At 39.4% G+C, this 27,588-nt stretch overlaps 1 protein-coding gene across 3 annotated transcripts; it reads left to right on the plus strand.

The window, feature by feature from the left end:
• Window positions 1–91: 91 nt before the first annotated feature.
• SNX5 (sorting nexin 5) lies at window positions 92–24,642 on the plus strand. 3 transcript variants are annotated; one of them, XM_084887648.1, is made up of 14 exons: window positions 92–231; window positions 464–546; window positions 7,944–8,048; window positions 10,073–10,183; window positions 10,881–11,002; window positions 13,158–13,281; window positions 14,199–14,294; window positions 15,288–15,393; window positions 15,479–15,554; window positions 16,669–16,708; window positions 16,797–16,883; window positions 18,637–18,796; window positions 22,277–22,362; window positions 23,855–24,642. In XM_084887648.1, exons 2-14 carry the CDS (start codon window positions 496–498, stop codon window positions 23,903–23,905), a joined length of 1,215 nt encoding a protein of 404 aa, XP_084743774.1. In that variant the 5' UTR covers window positions 92–231; window positions 464–495; the 3' UTR covers window positions 23,906–24,642. The 3 variants fall into 3 exon arrangements, with proteins under 3 accessions (XP_084743774.1, XP_084743776.1, XP_084743775.1); XM_084887649.1 differs by lacking the exon at window positions 92–231 and adding an exon at window positions 5,037–5,141 and having other exon boundaries at window positions 276–546; XM_084887650.1 differs by lacking the exon at window positions 464–546 and having other exon boundaries at window positions 112–231.
• The last annotated feature ends 2,946 nt before the right edge of the window (window positions 24,643–27,588 follow it).

Raw genomic sequence — 27,588 nt, forward strand, 5'->3', positions numbered from 1 at the left:
CAGATGCGCAGGCGCGGGCAGATGCGCGGGCGCCTCCAAATCGCGCCCTTTCGCTCTCGCGAGATCTCGCTTACGTCACAGCTCGTGGCCATCTTGGACCCTGGCTAAGTAATAAATTTCGCCGCACGACAGCCCGCTCTTCCTTGAGACGCGCCTAGCGGGGAGAGTGTTTGGCTCCGCGTCCCTCTCGCTGCCCTGTGGTCTGCGGCTCCCGCGTGGCCCGGAGCGAGGGTAGGCCCCGCGTAGCTTCTTTGCCCGGCTCCAAGATGGACGGGGGAGGCCGCTGTGGGGGAGCACGTGGCGTGCCGCTCGCCTTTCCTGGGGCTTCTGGGATGGTGGCGGAGTCTCGAGGCTTCCTGCCGCCGTGGGGCAGGGAGGCTAGCGGAGGCGGGGCCGCGGCCGCCCCTCTAGGCGCCTCGGCGGCAGCGGCGGCGGCGGCCCAGCCTCTTCTTTCCTCGCGCAGCCCGGCAGCCCGCGCTCGAGACCCGCGTCGCCATGGCCGCGGTTCCCGAGGTGCTGCAGCAGCAGGACGAGGACCGAACAAAGGTGAGGCCTTTTCCAGGCTCCAGGCGGGAGGCCCGCTGACCTTTCGGGGCCCCTCATTTCTCTCCTCGTCTCGAGCGGACTTAGGGGGCTGCTTCTGTGCCCACGAGGGACGCACCTGCCGGGCCCCAGGCGCCCTTTGTTCTTCCCGAGGCCGAGACCAGACGCGGTGCCGTTCCGAGCGGGCGCGCCGAGCTTCTGGAGACCCGAGGATGTTTTTACGTAAAAAGTTTTTTTTTTTTAACTGATCTTGGCTTCACGAAGACTGGACGGGGGACGTGAAATCTACTTCACATGCAACAAACGACAGTTTGGCTTATTTGCCTCCAAACTGTGGCCCCCCTCCCCTCTTTGGTAAAATCCTTTTTTCTTTCTTTTTTTTTTTTTTGCCTAAATACTGAGAACATTTCATCAAGTCAGGAATCTGAAGCCTGTATCTACAGCTTTATAAACGCTAAAGGCGTCGCTGCGGGAGTTCTGTGGTTTTTGGTAGGTGCTCAAGTAGTAGTTGAACTCCTTTTTTATTTTTAAACTTTTGTGTTTATGTAAATTACCTCCTTGACGTTTAAATCTTGAGGCCTGGCGGGTAACTGGTGCAGTAAAATTAATCTGCCATAGCCAACTAAATATTTAGAGACAAGCCTCTACTCTTGTCCCCTTACATTTGGATTAGTATAAGTTGGCGTGAACCACAACTTCATGTGCAGAATCGTTAACAAAAGTTATTCTGACAGAAGGGGGGGGGGGTTTAAAAATATAAAGCACTCTTAGGTTTAACCTGGAAGGCATCCTAAAATGCTACGTCTATATTAGCCCTTTTTGGAGAGACTTATCCAGTAAGAACCAAATTGTTGCAACGAGGGTATCACTGCTGTATTAGTTACTGAAGTGCAATTTTGTGATGAGGGTAGTAAAGTCTTCATTGGAGTATTTTTACTTGAAAGTTGAAAGAAGTAACTTGTTCTTTTTACCAAAACTGAAAGTGGGAACTTACTACGATTTTTACTAGAACATCCCAAAGGTAGATTTCTTTCTAGAAGTTTAGATGCTGAATGGGAATTTTGATAGCAATTTGATATTTTCCTTGACCCAGAGTGTTTTAGAGTCTAAAACATTAGCACATAAAAGTGCTGGACTTTTAAAACGAAGAAAAAAAGTGCTGTACTGCTTCAACAGGCCTTCTTAATTGTTACTGTGGGATATGGTAGCTGGAATTTAAAATGCCCATCATTCCAATCCTCCAGCAAAATTGGGAGGGTTATAAAGGCTAGTCCTCCCCAATTGCTCCTCCCCCCCCCCCCCCCCCAGTGACTAGGGATTATGTAGAATTATTTTCCTTCTATTTTTTTATTAAGAAATAAGGAAATAATTCCCAGCCTGGTGAATGTGTCTCCTTAGAGCCAAATTAAGTTTATGCTGCTCTGGTAACTGGTGTGGAGATGGTCTCTAGGGACAGTTGGCTCCCAGCTTGAGTGGAAAAATGCTCTAAAGTTTGTTAGTGTAGGAACAGTACAACTACTACGGCAATTTCAAAATTATTAATTTTTGTGGACTTTCTTACCTTTAATGGCTTTACTTCGTTTTTCTTTTCTAAACTCTGTAAGTGTAGGACTTAACCAAACTGCCCAAATGTTCTGGATCAGTAACTTGTACACAGTGTCTTAAGATGCCTATGATCTCACATTTTTGGGCTGTAGGAAGAAATGGCCAAGGGAGACTATTACAGTTTTCTAGGTCCTGGGGTATTAATTCTCATTTGGTATGAGACATGGTAAATAACCAGCATTTGATGTAGAGCTTGCATTTAAACCAGGGTTTTACAGCCTGAGCATTATTGACATTTTGGGCTTGATAATCTGTTGTGGGGAATTGTCTGTGCATTCATTATAGGGTGTTTAGCAGTATTCCAGGCTTCTGGGTGACAGTAGCATCCTTCTTTTCAGTAGTGATAGTAAAAAATATATGCAGCCATTGTTATATGTTCCTTAGGTGGGAATCACTGGTTTAAAATTTTCTTTCAAAAATGATGTATATGAGTGGGTGAAGGTTGTATTACAGGGGCCAATCTTCAGTGTGCCAATTTTCATATTTTTTTGCAGATCTATGCTTGATAAATTATAAGAAAATACATGCTGTATTGTTGACTTTGGGGGAATTAGCTTCCCCCACCCCAATATTGAGGAACCTTATCAAAAAATGATAGAAGGTTTTCAGTGGGTTCTGGGGGCAATTTAGGATTGCAAAGAGGCAACTGTATTTATGTTGAAATTTAGTGCCTACTTTGTATAGTGGAAACCTGAAGCTCTGATGCTATAGCACTCAATACATGTGGACTAGAATTGAAGTTCATTAATAAAAAAGCTACAGAGTAGAACTTAGTTTAAAATCTTAACATTTTGCTCTATTGTCAGGGCCTGGTTGAGGAGATGAGGCAGAAATATTTCTGTAGGTTAGTACCCTTGAGATAGCCATAGCCATTGATGAAAGAGCACATGGAAGTGAAGTTAAGTGGTAGTTAGGGAAACAACCTTTTACTGAACCCATTTGAGGACAGCTCAGCATTGTAAATTCTGCCTTTTAAAAGCAGCAAAGGAAGATGGCTGCTGGAGGACATCTTGTCTTATGCGTGTGGCAAACTTTTTACAAGTATAAATGGGAAGTTTCTCTGCATGATCAAGCTTTCTAAAAAGCCTCACCTCCCACATCTGTTTATTTTCTGATTGGCCACTGATTACTCTTACGAGATAGCCCTTCTAAAAGAGGGACATGAAATTTATCAACTGTTTCATAATCCAAAGGCAAAAGCTAAGAGGGAGGAGAGTAAATGTAGTTGGAGGCACAGAGGAAGGACTGCACTTCCTCAGTTTGGATATGGGATCATTTGCTTGACTCCCCCTCCTTCCTTCCCTTTTACAAATTTGTTGTAACTTTTTTAGGCACTACTATGTGGTCTGGAGAGAAAAAGTGTAATTTTCTTAGAATAGCTGCTTGTGGTATGCATTTTCTGCTCCAAGAGTACAGTTTACTTGTTTTTGAGGAGCAGGCCTCTAACTTCATTCTAGTCACTGTTAATGGTGAGTACAAGTGCAGAAGCCAACTTCTTGGGCTTTCACTTTATATTTCTTGAAGAGCAGTACAAAGCCTCTGGTGAGTGATAAGATGAGGTATTGGAATATTTTCATCTACCGTAAATGGCTTGGGAAATGTGTGGTACCTTTGACTCAAAGCAGAGGGAATCTTGTCAGGAAGCAGTCAAGTCTTCCTGTGCTGCCATATGTGCCTCAAACTTATATAAGCTTAAGTTCAGATAGCTCTCTTGTGTTGCTGAATAATCTTTGGTGGTGGTGAAGGTAAATTTGTGTATTAAACCTATTTCCATTCATCTTGGTTTGATCATAAAGCTCAGGCAATGGATGTTCTTAAATATTCGCATTGGCATGTGTAGTGTGTAACATGTCAGGTTGTAGCAGATGGCTGTGGACTTGATATACCAAGGAATTTTGGGGAGGGTCCCTTGATAGAATTGGATAGTAGGGTTGAATGGAAGAAAATAATTTTTTTTATTCAGCTGCTTCCTTCATAGCACCTCTGTGTTGATTCCCAGTAGAATTTCTGTGCTAGGAGATCCTTAGATCATATAGAGTAACCCTTTTATTTTGTGAGCTCATTTAAAAATAATCCAGGTATCTAGTAATTAGATAGATTTCTCAAAATAAATGTTACTTAAGCCAGTAATTTAACTTAATCTTTCTGGTTCCATGTTGGGATTTGACTAGTTCATGGGCTTTCCAGCCTTGTGAAATGATGATTGAGTTTATCCATTCGCTGAGTACGCTGCACTGACCTTCTTCAAGCCTTGGTTCCTGTTCTAGGAACTCAGGGTTCAGTAGCCTCCAAATGCCCTGCAGTCTGTGGTGTTCTACCATGGACAGCTTGTGTGTTGGTGGACTACCCGTAAGAATGGTTGGTGTCAGCAGGGATGGGTCCCTTGGGCCCATCTCACCAAGATGAGTGGTGGAAATCTGATCACTTGCTGTGGCCCTTTACCTAGTTTTTTTTGGTTTTTTTTTTTTTTTTAAAGCTTATGGCTAGCTTCCATAACTTTTATCTATAAGTATACTGAGATCTAGTAGACTTTGGTTCTGATGTTATGATTGATAGATAGACCCAAGTTATATGAGGGGAAGAACCAATTGTAGGTTGGGGAGAAGGGCAGGAAATGAGAAACAAATGGGTTAAAAGCAGAGTTCATTGCTTATAGTCAGTTCAGTTTTTTCATGCACCAGTGCCATAAGGAAAACCTGGGATAGATCAGAAACAGGTTTTGGAAGAAAATGGTAACAAAAAGTTAGAGTGCCCCAGTACTTGAAACCATAAAGAGGGATTTGGAGAAGGATATGGCATTAGGATTTCTTATAGAGCACTTCTTTCCTGTGAGTTGAAACAGTAATATATGTATCTGCTGTATGTATCTTCTCTCTTCTCCCTTGTAGGTTCTGAATTTCAGAATCTAGCTTTCCATGTTGTCCAATCACATAGCTGCCCTTTGTCATCTGTGAGCCATTAAATCTTTTGAAGAGGGAACTTTGTAGATGGTGGTAAGTCTTGTGAGATTTGGACCAAAAGTGGTCTTTAGCTCAAAAGTCTGCAGAGTTGTCCTGCCTCCAGTATCATGCTCCCCAGCTGGGTTGGCTGATGAATGGATAAGGAAGTGCATAGGGATTCTGTATCAGTTTTTTTCCTTTTCAGGCTCTTACCAAGCATTTAGAGCTTTTAAAACAGTTAAAATTTTGCTTTCTAAATAAAGCAGTTCTATTTATCTCCCCATCCCCTTCCCCCCTCTTTTTCTTGTCACAAGATCATTGTAATCCTTACACTATAAGAATTAGTCTGGTAGGAAAGTACATTGGGGCTGAAATTCCATCTAAAACTTTTGGTTATATCATGCAATGGTTTCTATAGAAATATACAAAAGAAAGTTACTTTTATAATTTATATTCCATTGTTTGAGAATAGGTGTTTTAAATTTAACTCTCAAGTGACCTAAGGGAACTGGGAAATTGAAAAAGTAACCTGACTTGGTTCTAAAGCCTGCCTTTCTCCACTGATTTAAACAGCCATTCTTGGCATTTTGACATCAGTAGCCCAACTTGGTATTGGCCACCAGTGCAAAGCAATGCTCTGGATGCTTACTTAGGGTAGGAGATAGAGCTGGGTGAATGGGGTACAACCCAGTACTTATACTCTACATCCTGCTAATTTAAATATTTAGCAAGTACTGTGGCGGAAGGCTATGGGTTTGGTTTTTGTTGATTAAGCAGGAGGAAGAATGCTGAACTTTTAATCATACTTGATGCTTCCGGAGTAAGGATTCTGTGCTGACTTAGAATTCTGTTTTAAGCATTTCACAACTTATTATTTTTTGTTGATTTATTTGCTTTATTTCCTGGAGGCTTATATGCTATACTGTAGGTTATGTGTGTCTTCATTGCACTCATACCAAAAACAAACCAAAAACCATATTCCTTATGGTAACAAGAAAGAAGATAGTAATATAGTAAATAATCTAGGCTATTAACTATATGGTTAGAGTTATGGGAAGAGGTGAAACCAGAAGATAATTGTTCAGTGGGATAAAAGCAGCTTGTGAAGTTCATTTTAACTTTGACTTAAATATGATGCTTAAATAAACTATTTTTCTATTACATTATATACTTGGGTCTTTCAATACCTAATTCCAAAGCCAAGTCCATGTGGAGATCACAGGCTCAAGTTTGTGTTATAGTGAGCTAAAATGGAATTGTCAGCATATTTAGAAATTGAGAGATGCCCAGAAACCATTATTTGGGACTTCTTTAGAAAATGGGATCTCAGGAAGCATCATAGTTGTTGCTGAGCTCATGGAAATATACCTTAAACCTGCCTCACCTTTCTACCAATGTCTGTTGGCTCTTTTACACCTGCCGACTTTGTTCCTGTTCTGATTGACAGATAGAAACATAAGATAGGTGGGTGTTCAGTATTCTCTGCAGTCAAATTTTAGTGTATATTTAAGGTCTTTTGAATTCTGCATTTGCCCAGTGGTAAGTTATCGGAAGGAAGGAAGCTTTTATCAGAAATATGTCACGAGAGTCACAGTTAGGACAAAATGAAGTACCCCTGACCTTGAACCTTATCTTTGTTGGTAGAGATCTCAAATGGACATAGGAAAATTAAGTCAAAATAAGCAAATATTTCATAGGAGTCATCAGGAATTAATTTGGGAGAAGTACTTAGGTTGAAATGTCAGGGACTTAAATATATTGTGATTCACTAATACAAAACTTGAAGCTTATTTCTTATTAGAAAGCCATTGTTACAGGACTAACTCTGGTTTTTGTAATTTAAATTTTTTCTTAGTGCTTAAGGGAAAAAGGGAGGTAACTGACAGTTTCTAAGATACAGAAATAAAAGTCATGCATTTTTTTAGTGGCTATGTTTAAGTCTTTTAATGCCTGATTGTACCCATTTTTCTACTTTCAAAAGTTTATCAGTCTTAGGTCTTAAACTTTATTTTGAAGAATTCCAATGAAATTTAGGAGGAAATATCTCAGTATTCCCTTCCTTGTTCCTTCATTCTCTTAACTCCAGTCTTCATTTGGCATTCTCCCTGTGTGCAATAACTGAGCCTTGTGACAGTTTTACTTTATTTCTGGGGGGAGGGGGTGGGAAAACATGAGACCATTTCTTCCAAAAATTCTTTTTAAACTGACAAACATAGAGTTGGGTGTTATTTTCCTGTGACTTCCTAACTCGCACAAAATCTGTTGCCTTGGCTTCCAGGGCAGTGTTCACACTTGTCCCTTATGTGTATAGCTACAAGGAGATTCTGCTAAGTAGGGTCTTTGTTAGTTTTTCAGTTCATTTCTTGGTGCCTAGATGAAACAATTCCTGTTAAATAGCTCTACTCTTAAGCCAGATTTTTCTTATCTTTTGACCTAGGACCCATAGCATGTAACTTCTGTTTTCCTAGTCTCTTTCATGTGAATGCCACTTGAGTATTCCTTGTAGTTTAGGAATTAATGTGAGAAGTTCATGATTTCATCATGTCTAGTTCAAGCCTTCTTAATAAACAGTTCGTTAGGTGTTTGATTAAAGGAATTTTTCATACTGTTATAAAATAAGTAGTGCACATATTAAAATTCTAGTTGCTTTTTCAGATCACAGGAATATTTTATACCCATCCATATATTTAAGAGATTTCCCTACAGTGTCAAGTAAACTTAGATTTATCTCAGCTAACTTTGTTCTAAATGATCTTGTACAAGCTGCTTTTTAATTATTACTAGCTCCCATTTTTGAAAGGATACTTTTTAGGACTAAAATGAATTTGAAACTAATAACCAAAAAATGTATTTCAGCTGAGATCTGTATCTGTGGACTTGAATGTTGATCCCTCACTTCAGATTGACATACCTGATGCACTCAGTGAAAGAGATAAGGTCAAGTTTACAGTACACACCAAGGTAAGTGGTGGAATGACTTCAATAATACAAGCAGTGCTGGGTTGCAGCCTTGTTATTTACAGTGAGAAGAGACTTCCTGAATTGAAACGGTTGCCATTTGTTTGTAATGGAGCACCACTGCTAAGTGAGCACCTCCCTCATCTTGTAGTGATCCTCTAAATAAGGGTTCTTGCTGCAGTGTTTTCCACTAGGGTGGAACCCTAGGACATGGGTGATGTTAAATGTGGCTTGTACACTGCTCTATGAGGAAAGAAAGCCAGGCAAAGTGAAGTAGGCCAAACCATACCCACACAGCTATAATCTTCCACCTTTGTTTTTTAATTTTTTTGTTGATTTTAGAGAGGAAGGGAGGGGGAGAGATAGAAACATCAGTGATGAGTGAGAATCATTGATCGGGTGCTTCCGGCACACCTTCTACCGGGGATCAAGTCTGCAATCCGGGCATGTGCCCTTGATCAGAATCGAACTTGGGACACTTCAAGCCCACAGGCCGACGCTCTATCCACTGAGCCAAACCAACTAAGGCCACCTTTGTTTTTAATTTCGATGTATGGAAAGTGCTTTCCCATGTTTACCAAGTTCTTGGCCTTTGCCCCACTCATCTCTTGTGATTCAAAAGTTTTTTGCCGCCAAATTTTTATAAGTTTTAATTTTTTATTTTTTTTAATATATTTTATTGATTTTGTACAGAGAGGAAGGGAGAGAGAGAGAGAGAGAGAGAGAGAGAGTTAGAAACATCTATGAGAGAGAGTCATCAATCAGCTGCCTACTGGGGATATGCCCACAACCAAGGTACATGCCCTTGACCGGAATCAAACCCAGGACCCTTCAGTCCCTAAGCCTACGCCCTATCCATTGAGCCAAACCGGTCTCGGCTATAAATTTTAATTTTTTAAATTGATCTTATAGATAGGGAAGGGAGAGAGAAAGAGAAACATCAATTTGTTCCACTTATTTATGCATTCATTGGTTGCTTCTACCAGCTGACTACCAGGACAGGCCTGACTAAAAATTTTTTTAAAATCCTCACCCGAGGATATGTGTTATTTATTTTAGAGAGAGAGAGGAGCAGAGAAGGAGAAATATCAATTGGTGGCCTGTCCACCAATTGATATTTGGTGATACATGCACCAACTGGGGATTGAACCCAAAACCTAACGTATGTACCCTGACCAGGGATCAAAACCACTGCCTTTTTGGTGTAAGGGAAAAGATTCCAACTTTTCCCTTAAATTTCCAAATTTTTAATATATTTTTTTTATTGATTTTTTTTTACAGAGAGGAAAAGAGAGGGATAGAGAGTTAGAAACATCGATGAGAGAGAATCATCAATCAGCTGCCTCTTGCACACCCTCTATTGGGGATGTGCCCGCAACCAAGGTACATGCCCTTGACTGGAATCGAACCTGGGACCTTTTAGTCCGCAGGCCGACGCTCTATCCACTGAGCCAAACCGGTCCCTGCCTTATTTCCAAATTTTTTATTTAACAAAAGTGGTATCATTTTTTTCAGGAACACTTCAGCCTCCTTTTTTCCTTTCATAGAAGTTAAAATGTATTGAGTGCTTATCCTATCCCAGGCACTGTTGTAAAGGGTTTACATGGATTTGTCTTTTTATAATAACCTTATGGTGGTGGTTTATTATCCCCACTTTACAGGGGAGGAAACAGGAACTAATTTAAAGCAAATAAATATCTATAAGGTCCTTTCCCACTTTTTTTCCTCTTCTTAATCCCTTGGTGGCTTGATTGGCATACCTCAGTTATTCAAAAGGCAGTGCGAAGACTACATAATTATATCTAAGTTTACCTACAAGGTGGAAATTTGTGAAAATTCCTTAAAGAACATGTTTAATCTTGGCTATGGCTTTTTATAGTGGTGGAGAGATTGTTGCTGTATTTTGTTCTTTAGTGTATCTCATTGTGATGTTTTATTCAGGATTTTCTTAGTGCAGCTCAAGAAACTCAAGCCACTTTATCTAAAATAAATGGTAGATACAGTTAACTTCTCTTTTTCATTTACAGACCACACTGCCCACGTTTCAGAGCCCAGAGTTTTCTGTTATAAGGCAACATGAAGACTTTGTATGGCTCCATGACACTCTTTCTGAAACTGCAGACTATGCTGGGCTTATCGTAAGTGCCTTTTGTAAAATGAAATAATTATTGAAGCATATTTCTTTTTTTAAAATATATTTTATTGATTTTACACAGAGAGGAATTGAGAGGGACAGAGAGTTAGAAACGTTGATGAGAGAGAAACATCAACCAGCTGCCTCTTGCACCCCCCCACTGGGGATGTGCCCGCAACCAAGGTACATGCTCTTCACCGGAATTGAACCCGGGACCTTTCAGTACGCAGGCTCTATCCACTGAGCCAAACCGGTCCCGGCTATTGAAGCGTATTTCTTCTACTTTGCTGTCCATCTGTTTAAAGAGACTAACCCATTTTTCATCATGGATTGTGAAAAGTCTGATTTCACCTGCCAACTAGAATATGTGCTAATCATTACTGTCAAATTTGATTGTCCTCTAGAATTCTTTTTGAAGTCTAGACTATTATCTTAATGTTTCCTCATAAGCTCTATTTTAGTACTGATTGTAATATATAAATTTTAAACAAACACTATTGTACCCTATCAATTATTTATAATGGATAAGCTGAATAAGTGAGTGCCCAGTTTTGAGGAGGACACTTTTAAATGGCCTAAACGAGTAAGGTTAAGTAAGAGAAAAACGGGTTGGCCACAGGGCTGGTGGCTTGTGCACAGGCCCTAACTAGAATGTCACTGCTTGGATAAGAATGCTCATGAGTTACTTGCCTCTGCTGCAGATTCCACCTGCTCCAACAAAGCCTGACTTTGATGGCCCTCGAGAGAAGATGCAGAAACTGGGGGAGGGTGAAGGGTCTATGACCAAAGAAGAATTTGCCAAGATGAAGCAAGAATTGGAAGCGTAAGTGGATCTTGATGGGATGAGTATAGTAGTTAGTTACTAGTGCTGTCCTCTAAAACTGCATTTTGCAGAGTATGGGGCAGAGTCTTGAGCTTTAGAATATGATTTCCTTGTGCTACTAGCATTGGATAGACTAGTTTTCCCCTATGTAGACCATACTTGTTAAGGAATGTTGATCTGACACGGTGAAGTAAACTTTTGTATCCTATCTAATAAAAGTAATATGCAAATTGAACATCACTCCAACACACAAGATGGCTGCCCCCATGTGGATATAAGATGGCCAGCAGGGGAGGATGAGGGCAGTTGGGGGTGATCAAGCCTTCAGGGGATGGCAGTTAGGGGTGACCAGGTCCGCAGAGAAGGGAAGTTGGGAGCAACAGGGCCTACAAGGAAGGGCAATTGGGGGTGGGACCAGGCCTGCAGGTGAGTGGTTAGGCATGATCAGGCTGGCAGGCAGAAGTGGTTAGGGGCAATCAGAAGGCAGGCAGGCAGCAGTTGGGAGCCAGTAGGCCTGGATTATGATCGGGCCTAAACGGGCAGTCGGACATCCGTTGGGTTCCCAGATTGGAGAGGGTGCAGGCTGGGCTGAGGGACACACACACACACACACACACACACACACACACACACACACATTTTGTGCACTGGGTCTCTAGTTTTCATATATAATTTTTTTAAACTGCTGATAGTATGCAGTGTTTCTCTGAAGTTTGATGACTGGAAACAGTTGGAACTAGATGCAGTGAGTGCTGTTACAAAGGTGCATTCTGAATGATGACCACATTGCAGGTTTGGAAGAAGTCCACAGGAAGTTTATTTTATTTTGATTATAATTTAAAAAAAAAATTTTTTTTAAAATTCTGTATCATAGTTGGAGGTTTGCATTAAAGTTTCTTGTGAAACCATCCTTGCACTTTATCTTGACTTCCTTCCTTCTACCATAAGGTATTGGGATTCAGGTGCTCATTGCAGCATTCCCATTAATAGTCTGCCCCAAGTCCATATTGTCTAGGGCCAGTGCTCCTAACTTCCTGGTCCTGAGTTATTCATGCAATTCAGTGACTGTCATGACCATTGATGAGGGTAAAGCACTGACCAAAGACTCAAGTTCCCACCATTGGAAAGTTTAGAATGATCTTTATCTAGATTGAGATAGATACGCTTGGTAATTTTTTGTGTATGTGATTTTGAGAGTACATTTATTAAAGCTGGGGGACAGTGCTCTAGCAAGTGTGGTTCAGTTGGTAGGAGCATTTTGTTCTGTACACTAAAAGGTTAGGGGTTCAATTTCCAGTCAGGGCATATACCTGTCCTCCCCCTCAAAAAACAAACAAACAAACAAATACCCTTGTGAAGATTTTTTTTTTTAAATAAAGCTGTGGTTAGTGAAACAAAGGCTTAGAAGAAACAACAGGAGAGCCAGTGCCTAGGTGGGGCTGCTATGGCTCTAGAAATGTTATGGTAAAGAAATAAGCCTAGACAGGGCTTCTTTGACTCACTGAGAAATAAAAGTCAGTGACAGAAGTGAGCCAGAGTGGGGCTGCTATTGGCTCACTGAAAAGTCAGTAAGGGGGCTTAGGAGACAGGTTCAAGGGGTCAGCCTTGGACAAGCTGCAACTGCTAGTTGCTCCTTTGGGTACAAGTCTCATGGAAACCTTAATTATAGTTTAAAGGCTGGAAGTTAGGGGAGGATCTTAATAGTATATATCAACTGTATTATACTAATGCACCAAAAAGAGATTTGTTCCCTTAACTCCATCTGTCCTTAGGTGGCGTAAAATTTCTTGTGATTCTGAGCCATTTTAATCTCTGTGCTATCTATATAGCTACTAAATTAAAGGTTTTTTGTGATTTAAAAGAAATCAATGCTCTGTTGACTGCTATATACCAGCAGTGTTTGCATGTAGGTTTCAGTCTTTGTAGACTTGTTTCATCAACCCCAGTTATAATTTCACTTTCCCTCTTTTGTTTGTTCATTCTATAGATTTCAAAATGGCAGCTATCTTATTACTGAATTAGATCTAAAGTTATATCAGAATGTTTAAGTCTTATTCAAATATTTTACTTAGTGACATGAGCAGTAATAATTGGATTGGGTAATAGTTGTCAGTTGAGTGATGACAACTAAATGTCTTGTATGCTTCTCTTTTAGTGAATATCTTGCTGTCTTTAAGAAGACTGTATCCTCCCATGAAGTCTTTCTCCAGCGGCTTTCTTCTCACCCTGTTCTCAATAAAGATCGCAACTTTCATGTTTTCCTGGAATACGATCAGGATGTAAGACTGCCCTCCCCCCAAGATTCCATTTTCATGATCCAGAAAAATGACAAGACTATTTTTTAAAAAAATATATTTTATTGATTTTATACAGAGAGGAAGGGAGAGATAGTTAGAAACATCTATGAGAGAGAGTCATCGATCAGCTGCCTCTTGCACACCCCCTACAGGGGATATGCCTGCAACCAAGGTACATGCCCTTGACCGGAATCGAACCCGGGACCCTTCAGTCCCCAAGCCGACGCTCTATCCATTGAGCCAAACCGGTCCCGGCACAAGACTATTCTTTAAAGATATACCTGATGCCCAGCTGGTGTGGCTCTATGGTTGAGTGTCTATCCATGAACCAAGAGGTCACCAGTTGGATTCCCAGTTAGGGCACATGACAGGATTGCAAGCTCTATCTCCAGTAGGGGGTGTGCAGGAGCACCTGATGTTTCTATCCTCTCCCCTCTCTAATATCAATAAAGACACATTTAAAACAAACTAGACTTGTTAAAAATAAAAATACTTGGTACATATTCTCCAAAATTGACTTTTAAAGGTCTGAATTTCTTACCAACACAGTGGAAACCTTTAGTATATGCCACTTCCTCTCCCTGGCAGATCAATTATATAAGACATTTTTATAAGAGGCTACTTAAAGATTTTTATAAGAGGCTACTTAAAAAAAAAAAAATCCATCTTGTTGCCCAGATATTTCAAAATATCTATTACATCATACTTTAAGAATTGTGACCTGGATTTATATTTAGCTATATATTCGATATCTTAGATCTGGTGGTTAAGATAGAATTTGTCTTATGTCTTTATCTTATGTGTGTGCCAATACTGGTAAGCAATGTTATTTGGAAAGTACTTAGGACTTACCCAGAAAAATGTATTTACCATAAACTTTTGGTATTCTCTTTCTTCAGTTAAGTGTTAGGCGGAAAAATACCAAAGAGATGTTTGGTGGCTTTTTCAAAAGTGTGGTGAAAAGTGCTGATGAAGTTCTTTTTTCTGGAGTTAAGGTAAGTGGCTTTTAGCTGTTCCTGACTGCATGGAAGGTGAACTTTTATTTCTTTAGAAAAGATATTTGTGAAATGAGTTTTTCCAAAATATCCTGTTCTCACACTTAAGTCTTTATTTTCTCCTTTTTTGTAAGGAGAGAAGTGAAATTATTTAAAAAAAAAAAAAATTACCACAAGAGCAGTCGTTCATGACGGTTTCTAGAACTACACAGCCCATTTTGGTAGCCCCAGATACTTGACATTTTTAATTTTATTTACATGCTGGATTCTAAGGACTTGATATGAAGAAAATAATGTAATATATGTCACTGATTTTTTTTGGTTAATAATACTGAGTTAAGTAAAATATTGAAAGTTAATTTCACCTGCGGCTAGAAAAATTTTAATGGCACATATGGCTCACACATTTACTCCTTTATTCCTCATCACACCCCCCCCCCCCCCCCCCCCCGTATCTAACTTTGTCACTTGAGCGTTTGAGTAAGTAGCCTAGAATATAGGTGCTGAGTTCCAGGGGCCTTATTAGAAATTTGGAAGCTCTTTGGTGATCTCATTGGCACAGTTTAAGGTGTGTGGGACTTAAACTGTATTGCAGGGAGTTTAGTGTCCCTGGCTGGTGCCCACCGGATCCCATTATTTTCCTCTCAGTCTGAAAGCGACCAACTTCAGCCCTCTACACACATAGAGTATCTGAAGGCTAGGTAGTAATCCACTAAGCTGAACTATAGCTTTCCCAGAATTGCTAGATCTTAGGATACCAGAGTGTTCCTGGGCTTTGTTAATGGTTCTTCAAAAATGGTTCTCTGTTGACATTTCCTGCCAACACTTGACACTTGCTGCTCTTAAGTGTGAAATGGTATTTTGTCAATTTCTATTTCCCTGGTCTGTAGAGGTTAAGTTTATGCATGAGCCTATTTCCTCAATGTTCTAATTCAAAACACATATTTCTATTTAAAGTTTTACCTCTTAAATTTTCCACCCCTCTCCTTTTAGGAGGTAGATGACTTCTTTGAGCAAGAGAAGAATTTCCTCATTAACTATTATAATAGGATCAAGGATTCATGTGCAAAAGCTGACAAAATGACCAGATCTCATAAAAGTAAATATCATTCACCCACTAGCCACCTACCTTTGCTAATGTGCCAGCTCTGTTCACATAAACAAGGCTGTCCTTGTTTCTGCAGATGTTGCAGATGACTATATCCACACTGCAGCCTGCCTGCATAGCCTGGCTTTAGAGGAACCCACAGTCATCAAAAAGTAAGTTTTTGTTGGAAATGCTTTTCTCTAAATTCTCTAATCCAAGACTAGTAGGTGGTATGATTGGAAGTATAATGAGTAATGACTATATAATATCAATTCTGCTCTTGAGTACAAGTTTATCAAAGGTAGATAAGATTGTTTCTAGCAACTAAAATCTCACCCTCTGAACACACAGACACTTTGTAGTGGACTGAGAGGGCACTTCTGTACCAAATGTGATTATTGAGTCTATATTACATATCTCTACTGTTTTTTTTAAAGTTTGCCTTGTATGTTTTATTCCACATAGTTCTTGCCACTTTACTTGGCAATATCTTGGACTAATTTGAAGAGATTTGATGGAAGTGGTCATAAGGATAATCGAATGACTCCAGTCTGATCTTGAGCTTTTTTTTTTTTTTTTAAATTTATATTTTTAAGTGGTCATAAGGATAATGTAATGACTCCAGTCGATCTTGAGCGCTTTTTTATTTTTTTTTTTAAATTTATATTTTTCAGTTTCTCAATCCCAGTCATTTTTGGTGTGATAAGAGTATTCTGTTTAATACCTGGGCTTGGTATAACAGGCGGGAGTATTTTTGATTTGAAAGTGGAAGTTAGCTAATGGCAGAACCAAGATGAAATAGTTTATACTTAAAAGCCACACTTGGTGGTTCATTAGAACCTGACCTTGGTTAACACAGATTTGGCATTGGATAAGAATTGGGAATATACCCTGGCCAGTGTGACTCAGATGGTTGGAGTGTACACCAAAGGTGGCGGCTTGATTCCTGATCACACAGCTAGATTGTGGATTTGATTTCTGGTTGGGGCTCCTGGGAAACAGCTGATTTGATGTTTCTCAATATCTCTCGCATGCACACGCTCAATATCAATAAAAATATTAATTAAAATTGGAGCACAGGTTCTTCATGGCATATGGCTGAAGGGGGGGTAGTGTACCAACAGGTTGAAACTCATGACTTATAAATTATAAATGTGTTAAATTTTATTGTCATCTTCTCTATTAGATTGGGCCAAATTTAGTGATTAAAGCAATACTTTGATACGTTAATTCTAAGACACCAAAAGCTAAAACTCCTGAATTTACCCATTCCTGTATATATTTTAGGTACCTGTTGAAGGTTGCTGAGCTGTTTGAAAAACTTAGGGTAAAGATTTTTATTTTGGTTTTCATTATATATTTTAAAATCTGTTAATACCTACTTTGATGATGATTTTTTTTTTTTATTCTAAAAGAAAGTAGAGAGTCGAGTCTCCTCAGATGAAGATTTAAAGCTGACAGAGCTCCTTCGATACTATATGCTCAACATAGAGGCCGCTAAGGTAAGTTCTTTATGTCTGCCTTGCCATAACCTCCAAGATGTGTGATAGTAGAGATGTATTCTTTTTGTTAAAAATGAAAGAAGATAGGAATTTGTGAGGATTGTTTATGTAAGGATGAGAACCTAAATAAAGATGTAAATTGAGGCAAGTTTGAGTCATCAGAAATTGTTTATTGAGGAATGGCAGTTTGGAAAAAGCATGCAATAGTAGCAAGCTACATGTGAGTCTGGTCAGGGTTTGGAACGGATTTATGGGCGAGTAGGGTAACAAAGAGAAGTCCATCCAGAGTTCAAACAGTAAGCTCATGGGTAGATGTTCATTGGTCAGGATATTCTGTAAATCAGGCATTTACAGGAAATTAGCCTGTTCTTAAGTCTGTTCTTTGCAGGCACATGCATGAGGTTCTTCATTTCATGTCTTGCAGTCTCATTTTAAATTGAAATTTTTTCACAGTGGTGTACCTTTCTGTGGCATTGTATCCTTACCTTGTATTACTTGAGAACAATTGGGATTGTACTGAGAAGACAGATAAATAGTTTGGGGGTTACAAGTTATTTGATGCAGGACATAACTGAAGACTTTCCAAAGGGGCTATTTCTGACACAACAGATATTTTGGGACTTGTAAGTTTTATTGACTTAAAGTTGTCATAAAGCATTACTTATTAAAAGTAAGACTAATTGGTAGCAGAATGACCTTTTAGAATGAAACATGCATTCTCCACTATCTACACAGCCCTGAACAAAAATGTTTAAGCCATTTTTATGTGAAATATTGAATCGGCAACATAAGATAGGAAAAATATATAACCGGAAAATGCTGTCAGGATGTAGACATTCATTATTTTCCCCTTAGTTTAGTTTCATTTTAGTTAATTTGTATTTTGGCTTGCTTATTTAGTCTTAACAGTATTTGAATTTTTTCTTTTTATACATTCTTGACTATTTGTATGTTGGTTTAAGTGCTGATGATAAACAAGTTTTTTCTTTTGCATATATACAAAGGTGGACACAATTGAACCTCAGAATACTGTTATACATGCATATCTTTCCATTTTATAATTATTTTAATATATTTTTATTGATTTTAGAGAGGGAGGGAGAGGGAGAGAGAGATAGATCAATGAGAGAATTGTTGATTGATTCTGCATGCCCTCTACTGGGAATTGAGCCCACAACCCAGGCATGTACCCTTAACTAGAATTGAACCTGGGACCCTTCAATCTGTAGGCTGATGCTCTGTCCACTGAGCCAAATCAGATAGGGCATAACTTTCTATTTTAGATACTAAGATAACTTTTACTTTGCAACATTGCAAAGAATATTTCAGATTAGATCCTCAGGGTAGACTTCCAGAGGCAGGATTCTCTGGATAGGGTTATAAGAATGTTCTAACTACCTCATTGCCCACTTGCATTCTGTTCGTATCATTTGACTCACCTTGTAGTAACTGCACGTTTCAATACACAGTGGTTAATTTTCTGAAGTTACTTTCCTAGAAAAAATGAATCCTTCAGTTTTGACTCCCCCCCCCCCCCCCTTTCTTTTGACCCATGTGAATAGTTCTGAAAAAAGTTCTCAGTAATGCCATAAGAGTTCTTCCCAGGCTAATTTTGGGATTAAAAAAATAATGGGGAGGGAGGGTGGTCATATAGGTAGACTAGATTTTTGCCATCTAACATTTCAGGTAGTGTATTTGCACTAGATTACTTGGGATATTTTACCATGTTTTTATCTGTTAATTTTCTTCTCAGGATCTATTATACAGGCGCACCAAAGCCCTCATTGACTATGAGAACTCAAACAAAGCGTTGGATAAGGCCCGGTTGAAAAGCAAAGATATCAAGTTGGCTGAGACACACCAGCAGGAATGCTGCCAGAAATTTGAACAGCTTTCTGAATCTGCAAAAGAAGGTAGAGCAGGGCCACTCTTTAGCTTTTACGTTTTATTTGTAACTTGTTTCACCTCGCTGAGAGAAGTTGCACAAATACTGCAAAGAGCCATACATACATCCTTTAGTTGCAGACACCTACCTGTCCACAGTTTGTTCTTTCTGCTTTGTTAACTTGGTATTCTTGGTCCCTTGTGGGTGTTTTTATAACCGCATTGGTGCCTTTGTCTTTTTTTAACTATTTGAGTTTGAGGTTTTATGTATTATGGTCTTTTTTTCCTTAAAAAAAAAAAAAAATAAGTTTGTGCATTTTTAAAAAAAGATCCTTGCCTTTTTGAAGACCATAGTCTCTTATTAAAAATAGAATGCTTATTTTTGGTTGGTCTATTTCCTCATTAGATTCCAGTTATCCATTTCCAACAGAAAACTATTATATAAATAAAGTTTTTATTAGAGTACTTTTTGGTATCTGAGGGTATGTTGTGTCCATTTCAAAATTTTGTGGTATCAATTTTGATTACCCAGAAATATGTTGTTATATATCTCCACTGTGTTGTTGTATTTGTTTTTTCCCATGCCACTAATTACTAATTCACCGGGAGATAATTTAAGATCGTGCATATATCCTATTCATCAAACTTCCCCTAAATGTAGCTTATGTTGATTTTTGCCTGAACCAACCTTTACTCTTGTGGTTGCAAAAAGGTGATTTTCCCCTCACTCTGATTCAAGCATACCCTTTCCTCTTATTTCTTCATTAGAGTTATGGACTCCCATATTCTAAAATAATTTTGAATTTTATTATACTAGTTATTTTGGTACTCATTGTTCAGTCAGCTAGTGAAGAAATGCTTTTAAGCTGACATGTTCTTATTGGCATATCCCCCATTCTTTTTTTTTTTTTTTTTTTTTTTTTTTTAAATGTTAATGATTTCGCCGAGGAAGGAAGAGGGAGAAAGAGAAACACCAATGATGAGAGACAATCATTGATTGACTGCCTTCTGCCTGTCCTCTATTGGGGATCAAACCTGCAACTCAAGCTTGTGCCCTGACTAGGAATCTGTCACTTCCTGGTTCATAAGTTGACACTCTATCACTGAGCCATGCTGACTGGGCCCCCCATTTTTTTGAGCAGTTAAATGCTCTATGTTAACATCTTTTCGTCTCCAGGCCTAGAAACTGCCATTTCTTTCAGAAGCCCAAGCTCTTGTTACTTAAGGAATTAGTAACAAGATTTGGTGCTAATATGCTCATTGATTCCGGATATCTCTGCTTCTGGGCCCTTGTGCTGACAGCGAAGAAATAATAGGGATGTGTACACACATGTGCACATGCATTTGGCTTCTCTCCTCCCTCAAAATTCATGAATCCATGATGATGATGTAGTTCCAGTCCATGTCCACAGGGTTTTCTTGCCTTCTCCCATTTTTGCTTTGGAGGGAGATGGTGCAACATATAGTCTTTTCCTTAAGGAATCTCACTGCCCGGCCTAAATTGGCACCACTTAAAAACTTTTTGTTTTTTCTTTAATCCCCTTCCCTAAAAACTCTTCAGAGCCACTGAACTTTGGCCTATATAATAACCTAAGATTTCAACTCAGTCATTTTAATGCATGTTCCTTATAAATTTAAATTAGCTGCTAAAAAGGGCAAGAAGAGCCCTAGCTGGTTTGGCTCAGCAGATAGTGTCAGTCTGCGAACTGAAGGGGCCCAGGTTCAATTCCGGTCAAGGGCACATGCCCATTTTGTGGACTCGATCCCCAGAGGGGCACTTGCAGGAAACAGCCAATTCATGATTCTCTCTCATCATGGATGTTTCTATCTCTCCTTCCCTCTTCCTTACGCTCTAAAAACAATAAAAATATATATTTTAAAGGGTGGGGGGTGGGGAGCAAGGAGGTTTGAGGATTATTGATTCTCAAATCAATAAAACTTTTTTAAAGGAGGTTCCTTTGAAAGAATCTAAAAGACAGCCACCTGCATGTGTCTGCATGCCATCTGCAGAGTTTTTGTACAGAAGTTCTGCTCCTTAAAGTTAAAACATTACAGTCCTGAATTCGTATGAGCAAAGACACAGAACTGTACTATAGATTTTATCCTCTTTATTTAAATTACTAGAGGCCCGTTGCATGAAATTTGTGCACTGGGGGTGGGTGGTGGGTGTCCTCTCCAATCCGGAGACCCCTTGGGGAGTAATCGGGCCTAAACTGGCAGTCGGATGTTCCTCTCACAGTCTCTTAACTGCTCACCTAGTCACCCCCAACTGCGCCTTTATTGTCCTGACCCCCCCCCCCCCGCTGACCTGGTCACCCCACACAACCTGTTCAGTTGTATGTTTGGTTGCAATGGTCGTTGAGGCTTTTATATATTATAGTATACAAATATATACAGATATATAGATAAAGATATATATAGATAGATATGCCTGGGTGTGTGATATTTAAAAGTACAAAAAAAAAGTATTCCAGACCATTCAGAGATTAACGAGTCTTAACTTTGGTCCCAGTTCTTTGTAAGATTTGTGGTTGAATGGATTTGAGTCAGTTGAATGAGCATAGTGAAACAATGGTGTGGAGGAGACAGAAGGGTTAGTGTGTAGAGTCTTGGTCCCATGTGGAGGCCTTATATGAAGGAGGGAGCTTATCTTGACATTGGGGAAGACCCATTTAGCTTAGTAAATTCCAAGTTGTGGCTATTGACACATCAATTGAAAATTTTATGAGCTGCCGAAACCGGTTTGGCTCAGTGGATAGAGCGTCATCCTGTGGACCAGAAGGTCCCAGGTTCGATTACAGTCAAGGGCATGTACCTGAGTTGCAGGCACATCCCCAATAGGGGGTGTGCAGGAGGCAGCTGATCGATGATTCTCTCTCATCAATGTTTCTAGTTCTCTATCCCTCTCTCTTCCTCTCTGTTAAAAAAAAACAAACAAACAACAAAAAAATTTTATGAGTTTTTAGTTTTTAATGTTTTATGAGTTTTTAGTTTTTAATGTGGCTGCTTGCATTATATTTCTTTTTTCTTTTCTTTCTTTTTTTCTTTATTTTTTGCTTGCATTATATTCCTGTTGGACAGTGCTGTTTAGACATGGTATGGGAGGATAAGTTTGCTCCTAAGTACCCTATAGTACCAACTTGAGCTAGGAACGGTTTTCAGAATTTAAAAAAAAAAAGTCCTTAAAAAAGTTATTGGTTCAAATATGTGTGGCTTATCAGCTCCCAACCCTAAAAATTTGGTTAAGGACAGAGCTGCTCATCTCAGAGATTCTTCAAGTCAGTAGCCCTTCTCCAGATTTTGATTCTCAGTGATTAGATGTTGTTGCTTATTTAAAGGTAATGACAACAATATTACAGTGTCCATATAATGGGATGCGTACTAATTGCAGAGATAATGGAAATGTGAGAAAATATGGCAGTGCTTCAAAGCTTTGGAGGTCGTTTATTTGTAAGAATATTTGGAAGTTAAGATGAAAATTGTTAACCTTTTGAAACTTTCTCTTGTAGAACTAAGCAATTTCAAGCGAAAGAGAGTGGCAGCATTTAGGAAGAATTTAATTGAAATGTCTGAACTGGAAATAAAGCATGCTAGGGTAAGTATTCAGATTAAGCCAACAACTTTTTAGGGTTTTTTTAAAGTTATTTTTCAGTTATCCCAATATCATTAAGCGGGTGGGATTTGTGTTTTTAATTCCTTGTAGTGTAGGTGGAAGCCAATTGCTAAAGTATGTTTATTCTACTGTAAAACAAATTCATAACATTTTGGTGAAATACTGCATTTAATATTTAAAAGAGCATTCTTGATGGTGGCTGCCCTGCCTCCTTCTCGAAGTCCTATGGACCACACTTTGAAGAATCTGTTCTAATAATTGGTGAACGCATCTATCATACCATTTTACAGCTGTTAATTATCTTGAGTTTTCATGGAAAATAATTTTTAAAATAGTCATCTAGTTTTGCTAAATGTCTTCTGATACTCCTTTTTGGTTTAGAAAGGAAGAAAAATATATATTGATGTCTAGCTTAATTTGCACAGAGAAGTTGGAGAACAAAGGTTTTCAATGGTGGGTGCACATTAGACTTTATTAGGGAATTTTTAAGACTGCTGCACAGGACCATTCACTCAGAACTTCTGGGTATGGTTTTCTTGGGTTCTTTTGAGGTACAGCTGGGATTGGCCCCCCCAAAATGCTGTCTGGACCAGGGCAATCTGGGTCACCCCTTGGGTCAGTAGGGAGTTGGAGTAGAGAGAACTGTCACTGGCCATCAGCATTGGTTAAAGCAAGAAGACTTAGAGCATTTGTGTGTTTTAAGGGCCTTTATTGCCACTACAACATAGATGTTTTTAATTCACTTGTCTATAAAGTCCAGTCCTTTTAAATTGGAGTTTTAAAGTATCATACATACATAAATTATACCATAGTGTTCTGGATATTTTAAATTTTCTGAATTCTTTAAAGTGAGAACTAAGAAACAATTTGTGCAAAGTCCTATATAAATATTTATCATTTGTTACCTCATTTAAAATTCCACCCATAACTAATTTTTAGCAATTAAAAAATATTTTTTTTATTTAAAAATACTTTTATTGATTTCAGAGAGCAAGGGAGGGGGAGAGATAGAAGCATCAGTGATGAATCATTGATCAGCTGCCTCCTGCATGCCCCCCCCTCCCTTCCTGGGGATTGAGCCTGCAACCCAGGCATGTGCTCTTGGCCAGAGAATCAAACCTGGGACCCTTTAGTCCACAGGCCTATGCTCTATCCTCTACTGAGCCAAACCAGCTATGACTGCAACTTTTTATTTAGTCTTCTCAAGGCCTTTATCTTCAGAGAACAACTTATTTATGTAGTAGTTAGGTTAATTCACTTAAGCAGAATTAGCATGACTGTGTTTGGTACATACTTGGGGCTGGGATGGTGGAGGTGGCTGTAACTACAACCACTAGCTGTTTAGTTGTACGTTTGACGGCTTAAAATCTTGTGAAAAGCTAGGTTGGTAGGTTTGAGTTTAATTCTTACAGACACCTAGGAAGTCTTGGATTCGATTGGCTCATTGGTATACCTTGACTTGTTTTTCTTCCAGAACAATGTCTCCCTCTTGCAGAGCTGCATTGACCTGTTCAAGAACAACTGATCTGCCTTTTCTCTGAATGAAGGATATGAATGTGAAAGCCAGCATCGCTTGCACTTAAATCATTACCACAGAAGATTTATTACCTTTGACTTTACTTTAAAATTATGTTAATAAAACATTTTGATTTCTAAAAATCTTAACATTTAACCATGTTGGTTTAAAAATATTTCTATTACATGATTCTTCAACATAACTGATCTTTTCTTTACACAGTTAATAACTCAATGGGCAGAATCTAAGAGTGGGTTCTCTGTAATTTGTCTTTAGTTATTAAAGGGTGCAGGAAATTTGTGCCTTCTGGAAACAAGTATAAGCAATTGTCTGGCACATGTAATCTCACTATTTCATGTGCCCATGTCCCTGCAAACCAGTTATTTTAGGGTAGGTGCCAATTAAAACAAATAATTCAGCTACTTGTTACAGGTAACAAACATTCCATTCCTTAATTAGGTAACTTTCCCCCTTACTCGGTTCTTTATTAGTCATCTTAAGTGTTTGTGCTATAACAAGCAAGAATACTTCATTTATCTTTCTATAACCTTTGCAGCACCATTTTTGTAGTTGGAATATAACTATTTGAGAGAGAAGTATCTTAAGGGTATAAAAGTTAATTTGGTTTACTTTAGAAAATGGCCAGATCATCTTGTTATGAAAGATGTGAACGCCCTCCTAATTGGGCAGGTGGATGTTTATGTTTGGACATTTTATAAAGTATATAATAAAATAATAAACTATGATATATGGAGTGTTTTTGTGGAAAATAAAGCCCAAGATTGCAGTTGCAGCTCAGTCTTGGCAGTGGTGAGCTGCTTCATTGTCTAGTCCTCATGACCTCCATTCTAATCTTTTTTCTTAATATATATTTTATTGGTTTTTCACAGAGAGGAAGAGAGAGGGATAGAGAGTTAGAAACATTGATGAGAGAAACATTGATCAGCTGCCTCTTGCACACACCTTATTGGGGATGTGCCCGCAACCAAGGTACATGTCCTTGACGGGAATCGAACCTGGGACCTTTCAGTTCGCAGGCCAATGCTCTATCCACTGAGCCAAACTAGTCTTGGCCGGTTCTAATCTTAATGTCAACAGTTCTGAAGAGAGTGTGACAGAAGGTCCCAAAATATGGGTTCGCCTGCTTTGGTTTGCAGTTTTGACAGGCTTTATATAATACTGTGTCCTCAGAAAAGGATATGCCTGTCTCGGTGGTGACTGAGCCCTAAAGATGGTGCTTTCCAGATTTAATCTGAAGTTTTATTTTGTTAATCCTCACTCTAGTAAGGACAGTGGTTGGCAAACCGTGGCTTGCGACCACTGTCAAATACTACCCTTTACCTCTTTGCACACAATAAGCCACAATTGCCTAATCCTCACATTTCCAACAACACGGTAACGTTTAGTCCAGTGGTCAGCAGAGTTCTAAAACACTGCTATTTGAATACAACAGGTAGCATTTTTTTCCCCTTAACAAACTGCTTAACCTCCCCAGCCAGGTACAGGTAGCTGAAATTTATTGAATGAGCTGGACTGTTGCTCCTATTTTATATATTTTTGGAAGCGTGGTGCTGGAAATGAGTGGATTTAAATGGTGGGTCTGGGTTCCTAACATTTCTGCCCTGCTTACCTGTCACCCACTATACTGTCTATAGTAGCACAAATGTGTGGTTGGACTGGGTAACTAGGTGGGTTGCAACTGGTCTTACTATTGGACCACCTTGCCTTAAAGCCTGACAGGATTTGTTGCACTTTGTTCTAGATGTGTTTCTGGGTATCAAATAGGAATGCTGGGTTCTGAGTCCTGGCTCTGGTTACTGCGTGGTCTAAACTGGCAACCCCTCTGAGTCCATTGCATCTCCTGCAAGCTGTCACAATACTTCAGGTGTCCTTCAGATTATTTAAGTACATCTGAAGGTCATTCATCAAATTTCATGTGGCTCTTAGGGAGGGATGTTTGTAGTCCTTTTCTACTCATGCCAGTTAACATCAATTTGTTTAGCCCCTTCCTGAGAAATTAGGGAAGGCAGTGTGGGACTACAAGCTGTGTTGTCCTACATGCCACTGAGCCTGTGGGGATGGGGGGGAAGATAAAAGGAAGGCAGCTTCCCTGTGGGCTTCAGCCGGAGGAAAGCCAAGCTGCTGGGCAACTTTGTAAGAGTGCAGGTGGGCTTGGGTAGAGCATTTTGAAATGTTCTCAAAGCCAGTTGGTGAATATGGGCCATTTCAGATACATTGGGAGGCTTTTGTAGGGGTGCCTGTCTTAAACCTTAGAGTGCTAGTAAGTGGATTGCTTTGAGAGATTTGACAGCTCTCAGGAAAGGTGCATCATAGCACAGAATCAGTTCTTAGGCATTTCACCTAAAGGAAGATAAGAGGATGTAGATCAGCAAAGGACCATCTTGATTAGTAAAGCTTTGGTTGAAAGTGAAAGTTAGTGGTGGTAGTGACCAGTGAGCCAGCATTTGCTTTGCCTTTGAGATTGTGAGGTTTGAGATAATGCCTGGACACAGCTCTCTGAGTTGTGATTTCTGTTTGGGAGCTGTTTCCAACAGACAAGTGCTTTGCACCATCAGCCTTCCACCTATAGGTGGCAGAAGTACCCAGGGCAGCTACAGGCACTTGCTTGTGGGGCGTCTTCAGGAACAACGGAGAGGGTAAGCCTGGCATTACTTGCAGAGTTGCTCAAACTATTATCTCGTAACAGAAGTGTCCTGGGATCTAAGATTACAAGTTTTTTTTTTTCCCCCTCTGGATGGTGTCTTTCCATTCTAGCAGCTCTCTCCAGGATTCATGAGGGCCTCCAATGCTTGGTGACCCAAGATAACCTGTGTTGCTGTGGCTGCGCCTTCTGTTCTGGGAACTTAACCTTTTAGGGGTTCAGACCAGGGCCATGCAGCATGCCTGGAAGGAATGGGGGAGGATCTCCCCCCCCCCACCCCCTGCCTGGGTGGGCAAAGATTCCTCATTGTCATTTGGTTGTCATTCAAGGCCATTTAAAAAAATCTTTATTTCTGACTATAAAAGCAGTACATTTAAAGAATTGAAACTGCCAATTTATAAACTAGAAAGTAAAAGTCTTACCCCATTTCATAAATACCAATTAGAAAAAGAAATTTTAAGGGAAGGAAAAAAATCAGTTATTAAATGTTTATTTTTCCTAATGTGTAGTGTATTTTACAGAAAACCATTCAGGATGCCAGCGTTGGGGATGGTATCAATTTCTGGAGGTTCTTAGCTCTTCTTTAGTGTCTCCTTCTGGAATGGTCTGGAACACTTCTGCATCTTACTCTGCTGCCCATCCCACTGGAAAGGGCAGAAGACGAGGAGGCAGGAGGCCCTGCCAGCCTCATCTTCCCTTCAGCAAATCTGGCCACCTGCAAAGTCTTCATTAGTGTGAATGTCTTACATAGTTCTTTTAGGAGGCTTTTAAATTAATTTATTTACAATATGCAAATTGAATCTATTACCAGATTGTAGATACGAAATAATTAGCCATTTATATGTAATATTTCAAGGAAGAAAATATATATTACCAAAACACTACTAACATAGTATCACAAAAGTTGTAGGAAATATTAAAAATCTGCAAATAACAGGATTATTCCTAAAACATTTTTCCCTCTGGCTCTGTTTACTCATCAGTTTATATTCCTTACATCTCACAAATGAATGAGGTCATGTGTGATACT

This window comes from Pipistrellus hanaki, assembly GCF_964339955.1.
Source record: "Pipistrellus hanaki genome assembly, chromosome: 6".
NCBI classification, from domain to species: domain Eukaryota; kingdom Metazoa; phylum Chordata; class Mammalia; order Chiroptera; family Vespertilionidae; genus Pipistrellus; species Pipistrellus hanaki.